The sequence below is a fragment of the Prunus mume genome, linkage group LG7 (assembly GCF_029339155.1).
Source record: "Prunus mume cultivar Tortuosa linkage group LG7, ASM2933915v1, whole genome shotgun sequence".
NCBI classification, from domain to species: domain Eukaryota; kingdom Viridiplantae; phylum Streptophyta; class Magnoliopsida; order Rosales; family Rosaceae; genus Prunus; species Prunus mume.
Genome location: NC_142704.1, coordinates 710669 through 718901, shown reverse-complemented (window position 1 = coordinate 718901; position 8233 = coordinate 710669). Strand labels below are relative to the sequence as shown.

General features: G+C 37.3%; 2 protein-coding genes across 3 annotated transcripts; one reads left to right on the top strand and one right to left on the bottom strand.

The window, feature by feature from the left end:
• Nucleotides 1-1245: 1245 nt before the first annotated feature.
• Nucleotides 1246-2920, bottom strand: LOC148915171 (uncharacterized). Its single transcript, XM_089041203.1, has 3 exons — nt 2903-2920; nt 2292-2678; nt 1246-2136 (listed from the first exon to the last, which is right to left on the bottom strand). The coding sequence occupies exons 1-3, from the start codon at nt 2918-2920 to the stop codon at nt 1246-1248; spliced, it is 1296 nt and encodes a 431-aa protein (XP_088897329.1).
• Nucleotides 2921-4411: 1491 nt separating this feature from the next.
• LOC103337378 (transcription factor bHLH14-like) lies at nt 4412-6314 on the top strand. Of its 2 annotated transcripts, none has more exons than XM_008240533.2 (2): nt 4412-5360; nt 5470-6314. In XM_008240533.2, exons 1-2 carry the CDS (start codon nt 4601-4603, stop codon nt 6159-6161), a joined length of 1452 nt encoding a protein of 483 aa, XP_008238755.2. In that variant the 5' UTR covers nt 4412-4600; the 3' UTR covers nt 6162-6314. The 2 variants fall into 2 exon arrangements, with proteins under 2 accessions (XP_008238755.2, XP_008238754.2); XM_008240532.2 differs by having other exon boundaries at nt 5467-6314.
• Nucleotides 6315-8233: the final 1919 nt, after the last annotated feature.

The following is an 8233-nucleotide window of genomic DNA, read 5'->3' as shown; positions in this document are numbered from 1 at the left end:
TGGTGCAAAGGTTTCGTTGTAGTCAATCCCGGGTTTCTGTGAATACCCTTTTGCTATAAGCCTAGCTTTGTGTTTCTGAATAGTTCCATCCAAGTTAAGCTTAGCCTTAAACACCCATTTCACACCTATAACAGGTTTATCAGCCGGTCTCTCAACTAATTCCCAAGTATTATTCTTCTCTATAATTTCCAACTCAGCATTCATGGCTTCTTGCCAAGCTAAATCACCAGCTGCTTCTTGATAATTCTCTGGTTCTATGATGCACATGTGACACCTTGCATATATATCTTCCAGAGTTTTTAATTTGACTGGAGTGGAACTAGGTGTGGTGTTTGGACTGCAATTACCACTAACATTCTTAACTAAATCACCAACTGTGGGGTTTAGATGAGAACTTCCACCATTATCAAATTGAGTTCCATCAGGTTGTATTTCATTGTTTTCATCTTCAATTTCATCTCCTTCAAGATTGAAAGGTATTGGAACAGATTCCCCTTGATCACTCTTCCAATTCCATGACTTGTCCTCACTGAAAATTACACTCCTTGAGAGTACAATCTTCTTAGATTGCAGATCATACACCCTATAACCCCTTTCACAGCTTCCATACCCCATAAACACTCCCTTTCTAGCCTTGTCATCAAATTTCTGCCTCAAAGGTGATGGAACATGTGTGTAACAGATTCAACCAAACACTCTCAGATGCTTGATTCCTGGCTTTCTTCCTGTGAATGCTTCAAATGGTGTTTTGCTTGACACAGACGTTGTAAAACATCTATTTTGGAGATATACTGTTGTACTTACAGCTTCTGCCCAAAAATAACAAGGATACCTTTCTCAGTCATCATGGATCTTGCCATTTCTCCAATTGTTCTATTTCTTTTCTTAGCAACTCCATTTTGCTGAGGAGACTAGGCAATGGTTAGTTGCCTCTCCATTCCCATGCTTGCACAATAATCTAGGAACTTATGTGAGGTGTGTTCACCACCTCTATCACTCCTTAGTCTTTTCAAATTGTAACCACTTTGCAGTTCGACAAACGCTTTGAATTTCTTGAACACATTGAAGGTGTCAGATTTATTTCTGAGGAAATATAACTAACACATCCTCGAGAAATCATCAATAAATGTGATGAAGTACCTATTTCCACCAATTGACTCATTTTGCATTGGTCCACATAGGTCTGTGTGCACCAACTCTAATGGACAGCTTGCTCTCCATGCTCCCTCTTTGTCAGATTTTTCTCTATGGCTTCCCTGAGACACAACCTTCACACACATCTCTTATTTCTGTTAGCTCAGGTAGTACAACCACCGTTTCCTTCTGCTGCATTTTTTTCATACTAGCAAAGTTCAAATGCCCAAGTCTTCTATGCCAGACCCAAGAGTCTTCAACCACATATGCTTTTCTTGCTGCAGGGGTCATTGACTCTAATGAAAAGGGAAAACATCTATTTCCTGCCATAGGCACTTTTGCTACCACATTGTTAAGACTGCTATCATCAAATACCACTACTTTGTTTTCTCCAAAAAGAACATAGTAACCATGCTCCATCATTTGACCTACACTCAATAAATTATCATCCAAGCCTGGCACTAGCAATACTTCATTTATGTATCTTTTCCCACATTGAGTTTCAACTACAAGAGTGCCTTTTCCAGTTGCTTGCACAAGATCTCTAGTGCCCATTTTAACTTTACAAGTCACGATTCTGTCTATATTTATCAATGCAGACTCTTGAGAAGTCATGTGATTGCTGCAGGCACTGTCCACAAACCAAACACTTCCATTTTTCACACTTGCAGAGTGACAAGCATAGAACATGGTGCCTGTGGTTACCTCTTCCTCATTTGCACAGTTGGCCACTTGCTTGTTACCTTCACAATCTTTTGCAGTATGACCAAAACGATTACATTTTCCACACTTAGGTTTCTCTTTGTATCTGCACACACCAAAGTGGTATTTCTGGCACACTTGGCACTGTGGTTTCACACCACCTTGAATGCTACTTCCATAGTTGTTTTGTGAATTGAAACTGTTGTTCCAGTTCCCCCTAGCGCCATTACTCCATTTTGAGCCGTTGTTGTTGTTAAAGTTTCCACGTTGAGGCCAATTTGAGCCCTTTTTATTTTGTCCCTACCATTTTTGATTTGGTCTACTATGTGAAATTTTATTAGTACTAGTGGCTTGGTTATTCCCAAATCTCTAGTTTCTTCAATAATAGTCACAATGGACTTGTATCTTCTACTTAGACTCATTAAAATCTTTTGCACAATTCTGTTTTTAGTCACATCTTCACCAAGTGATTTCAAGTTATTCACAGTTCCAAAAAACCTAGCCAAATAAGCATCTAGACTTTCACCATCTGTCATTCTCATATATTCAAAATCAGCTCTCATTGCCTGAAGTTTTACAGCTCTTACCTTTTTATCTCCTCTGAACTCTCTTATCAGAATATCCGAAGCTCCTTTTGCAATCTTCTCATTTCTAATGCGAGGAAAGAGCTCATCTGTTAGTGCTCCTTGAATAAGACTCAATGCCTTGGCATTTTTGATCTTATCTTCTTTGGAGATAGTAGGTGGTTCCACTGGAACTTGCTTAGCCTCACTTTCTTTATCCCCAAAGCCTTCTTCCTCCTCAAGAATCGGTTGTGGTTGTACTCCAACCTCTACTACATCCTATAGATCATATGCTATGAGAATAGTTTCCATTTTGACTGGCCAAAAATCATAGTTTGCACCATCAAACTGTGGAGTTCGTAAATCTCCACCTAAAGAACCTGACCCCACCATTTTTATGTAAGTCTCAGTGAACCACACAATAAAAGAGAAACCTTTACCCCTTTTAGGAATTTCAGGAAAGCCCTCTTTCTCACAAGTCACACCCCTTTCTGGAATCAGACCAGGAGCTCTGATACCATGTTGAATTTGTGTCTAATGTTTGAGGATTTTAGTTTTGTTATATGAGCAAGGAAAGCATCGTTTATGAAAAATGGTATATGGAGAAGAGAAAGAGCAGAGGGAATGAAGAATGTTCAGTATATTTCTCTTGATGCAAATGAGCACAAACACACACTCAAATACATGACACATACTGCCAAAATAGCTCAGAGCCTAAATTTTAGGTAGCAAGGACTCATCTCCAGCCATACATAATCATTGGAGGCTACAATCCTTACACCTAGGCTAGAATTGGTTATCAAGGTACAGATTAAAAAGATAGGAATTATAGCTGTAGGAATTTTCCCAAAAAGGAAATAAAACTAGTTGTTAGACAGCTAAGCTAACAGCTAATACTAAAACTAGGAAGTTCCCAAGTTCTTCGATTTCTTCATTCTCTTCATTATCAATCTGCAGGATTGTCATCTGCAGCTTGATTTAAGCTTAGTATGCAGCTTAATTCTCAACACCTTTGCCATCATCATACTATTTCCAAACCTAGATCCAATACTGTAACTCCTTGGTAACAATTATTTCAGTCAATACAATACAACAATTCTCTCAAAGGGTCTCTCTGTTTTGTATTCACTCTAACATTTCCCAACCATTAACACAGACACCAACGCTTCCACTATTCCATTTCATCATCGTCATCATCATAATCATCAATACTAGTTTTCTCTACCTCTCTTTAAACTCCATTACCTACAATAATTAAAGGGTTGAAAAGGAAAAGGAAAAAGGAAGAGGAAGGGAGATGGGTGGCAGTCATGGCAGGTAGTGTGGAGATGGGTGGCGATCATGGCATGTTTTTGGGATTAGAGGTGTTGGGTTTGGGAGAGGTTGCTATTGGGAATTCTCTTTTTCTTTTTCCTTTTTCTTAAGTTTTTCAATTTTCTAATTTTATTTCATAAGATAAAAATTAAGAAGTAAATCCAGCTGTAAAAAAAGTTTAATTTCTATTTTAAAATGGACACATGACAATATTTGAATGGGAATATCACATGCTGACGTGGTACATCCGTACTATTCTATAATTTCTCCAGGTTTTCCACCTTGCATATGTGTGTTTTTTTGGTTCAATTGATTGCACAAACAAAATTCCAGTCTATGCAATAATTGGACTAGTATTTCGTCCTAGATTTGGGTTTTCGAAAATTTTATCCCTAACTGTTTTTCAGTTGAAAGAGAAATTTGGTTGAAATTTAAGACTTTTTGAGTTTGACCTGCTAGGTTAGAGATGACTCACATACAAATAATAGCAAAGTATTTTCCCAAAAAATTGAGCCACGTTCATAGTCTCTACAGTATGCCAAAAAATTGTTACTATATTGCTAGCTAGTAGTCTCTATAATAGCAATGTTTATTTGTCACGTGGCAGCACTATATATAATTGCAAAAACAATTCTAAACAAAACTGATAGATCCAGGCACACGTTAGTGTTCCATTATTAACTTTTGACTGACCAAAAAGGAAAGGGAAAAAAAACAGAGTGCAGGCATAAGGTGTCCCCATTAATACCCACCCATTTCCGATCTCCGATCACAGTGCACTCAAAGCCTCACAACTTTAGTTTCTTCTTCCACTGCTTCTCATCCTCTGTCTCACTTGCTGCTAAATTTTTACATAAAAATTCATTTTGTAGCAAGAGAAGTAAGCCATGGAAGCAATTATATCCTCTTGTTCTTCACCCAATTTTTGCCAAGAAAACCTAGGCACATTTCAACAACGACTCCAATTCATATTTCAGAACAGGCCTGAATGGTGGGTGTATTCGATTTTCTGGCAACCCTCCAAAGACAGTAATGACCAAGTTTCTTTGTCATGGGCTGCTGGCGATTTCCGAGTTAATAGTGACTTGGCATCCAAGAGAAACAACAAGGTGACCAACAATCACCAACCCAAATTTGGGTTCAACAAGAAGGTGACTAGCATAGAAGCTGAAGAAGCTCTTCTCGATGAAGACATGGTGGACTTGGAGATGAGGCTGGTGGATCATGGAGATGTCACTGGCTCTGAGTGGTTTTACTTTTACAGTGTTTCTTTAACCCAGTCGTTTGCTGCAGGCCATGCCACCAATAATATTCTGGGCCGAGCATTCTGTTCTGGTGGTTTTGTTTGGCTTGCAGGTGCTCATGAGCTTCAATTCTATGAGTGTGAGAGAGTGAAAGAAGCTAGAATGCATGGAATTCAAACTTTGGTTTGCATTGCAACTCCGTATGGGGTGCTTGAATTGGCTTCTTTGGATGTGATCAAAGAAGATTGGGGCTTTGTGCATCTATCAAAATCACTCTTTGTATCAGATAACGACAACAACAACAGGGTCTCGCAGCAGAACGGCAGCCGTAAGGGCAATGTGCTTGCTCCTCTTCTAGAAAATCGGATCTTCTCAGGATCTCAGAAGAAACTGACCAGACAAGGTAAACAGGAAACTTGTTAATTAGTCCTTTATATCGGACATTCTTTGCGAAATTTTTTGATTGAGTTTGTCCTTGACATTGATACTTTTGTCTATATTTTTACCAGCAGCTGGTACAAAGGAAGCTGCACCATTCAATATAGGTGGATCATCACCAGAATCACTCTCTGGCTCTGTTGGAAACTTCACATGTGAGAATACAGAAAACACTCGATCGAAGAAGAGAAGCAGATCATCGAACAATGGAGCTAGTAGAGAATCATCATTGTTAAACCATGTTGAGGCAGAGAGACAGAGGAGGGAGAAGCTTAACCATCGATTCTATCTCCTCCGGTCTGTTGTTCCCAATGTCTCCAAAATGGACAGGTCCTCTTTACTTGCTGATGCTGTGGCATACATCAATCAGCTCAAAGCAAAAGTTGAGGAATTGGAGCTCAAAACACAAGCACAACCTCAAAATCCTCAAAGGGTTAGTGTTAATAATCTTGACAATCAGTGCAGCCAGAGCACCAACTCCATAGTTGATCATCATTCAAGTTATAATAATACAAAAGTTGTGCCAGTGGAAGTGGATGTGAAGATCATGGGCTCAGAAGCCATAATACGAGTTCAGTGTCCGGATCAAGACTACCCGTATGCTCGATTGATGAACGCCCTCAAAGGACTAGGCTTACAAGTTTATCATGCAAGCATATCTAGTGTGAAAGAGTTGATGATTCAAGATGTTGTGGCAAGAGTGCCTTATGGGTTCACCAGTGAGGAGGCCATGAGAATTGGTATTATAAAAAGATGGCACAACTAGAAAATAGCTTCCATAGGTAATGATGATTTTCCATTCTTGTTTAGTAGTCTTTGTTGTAATAGATGTACACATGACCGTATTACCGTAGTAATCACTCGTTGTAATAACTCAAAATGGGTGTAAGTCAATAATCAAGCGAGACTTGTTTTCCAATGTTCATTTTTTCATATCTCTGCAACCCAAACAAATCAATTTACAAGGACCTAAAAGTCATCAATTAGGTTAGTTGGGGGTTTTCACTCCAAATAATCATTTGATGAAGAATCTGTGGATGTTATCATCAACTTTGAGATATTGAAGAATCAAAAGTTGATATAGATCTGTGGTCCCAATCTGATATGGATCCAAAAAACAAAAAGTTGAATTAGAATCTAAAGTTAATCTCATTATTTCCCTATACTATATGTAAGATAATGATTTGCAGACCAATAAATATCACATATTATTATGATTTGAATTGTTTACTTGAGTTCTTTATTTGTATGTGAAACTGGCTTTGGTGGTATCATGATTCAAGTTTCTGTATTGACACACTGCTGGCACCAAATCATTGTCTTGTGTATATAGTATAGTAGTAGGATATAGCCATTCAAACCAAAGCCAATAAAATTCAAACCTAACAAGAACTATTTGAATCCAATCGAACGTACAGAGCCATATTGGGAAAGTTTCTATCTTTGCAATAGTTAATAAGGTAACCTACCTACACTATGTACTGAAATTCTTTAAATTCAATTCTTCTATGTGTTTACGAACACAAGTTATGAAATCTGTAATTCAATATCCACAAATTCAAAACTTAGATAAACTAAAAAAGTAGTTGATCCGTTTTCAATTTATTAATTCCCTTATTCCTAAATTCTTCGTTTCATTACTTCCCTAATTCCTTGTAAGTACTGCCTGCTCCCAGGCATATGATGGAGAAAAACTGAAGTAACTTTTTGGTTTTTTTTGTCAAAGAAGTAAAGTTGTGAGTTGTGTTGTGACCAGGCTCTGTAAAATTGTACCTTTGCATTGCTGACAACAAGCTTGTTGTATCATGTATGTGCTGGCAAATTGTTCTTGAGGCAGGCGAATCATGTATGTGCTGGCAAATCAAGTACAAAAATGCCAGTGGGCTGAAAAGTTGGCATGGAGAGAATGAGGGTTTAATTGTACTTTTGATATATAAGGTTTACTTATTCTTTTATCATTTTAAATTTATGGGATTATTTTCACTTTTATTTAGGGATTGAGGATTTTGATTTGGGATATCTTAGTTGTAGAAACATATTAATAGACAAATATAGTTGATACATTTTTTTTTAATCGCATATCAATCAAGAAGTTTATTGATCATGTGCTCAGGGTGTGGCGACATGTAGACTCTGTTAGTTGATGTATTATAGAATTATTTCATGAAAAATTATGCTTGTCGGATGTAGTGAGTGAAAACCCTAGAGATCTCTCACACCTCGATCACATACAATAAACCACATGTGCATAGAGTGTTGTTGCCCGCATCCTCCATAACTTGCTGATTACTCAACGAATTGCACCGAAGTTATCTCCAACTTAACAACTAGGTTCAATATACAAGGTTCGATTGGTACCGATGTGGGGTTTAAAATATCGCAAAAGGTCTCGATACAATTTAAAGTAAATTATCACTTAATTATATACCTTTTAATTAATTCACATCTTCTATTTATATACAATGCCCTAGCTAAGATTAGAGGTGTCAAATGGGCCATGTTGGTTAGGCCCGGTGTGTTTAAAGTCAGCCCATTTAATAAATAGATCAGGTTGGGCTTGTTTATTTATAAAAATCATCAATCCCCACTCGAGCCTATACTCGGTTTGTGTTCGTGCCGGGCCACTAAACGTGCTCATTTGATTTATGTATTACTTTTAAAAATAAATTAAAAATTATAACTTCATTTAAATATTTTTTATAATTATATATATACTAACAAGATTTATTATTTATTGAAAAAAGTGGCTAATAATTTTCTTTAAATTACATTTAAATAGAAAATGACTAGATTATTGTTTCGATTTTAAAATTTGAAACTTGAAAAACAAAATCATTA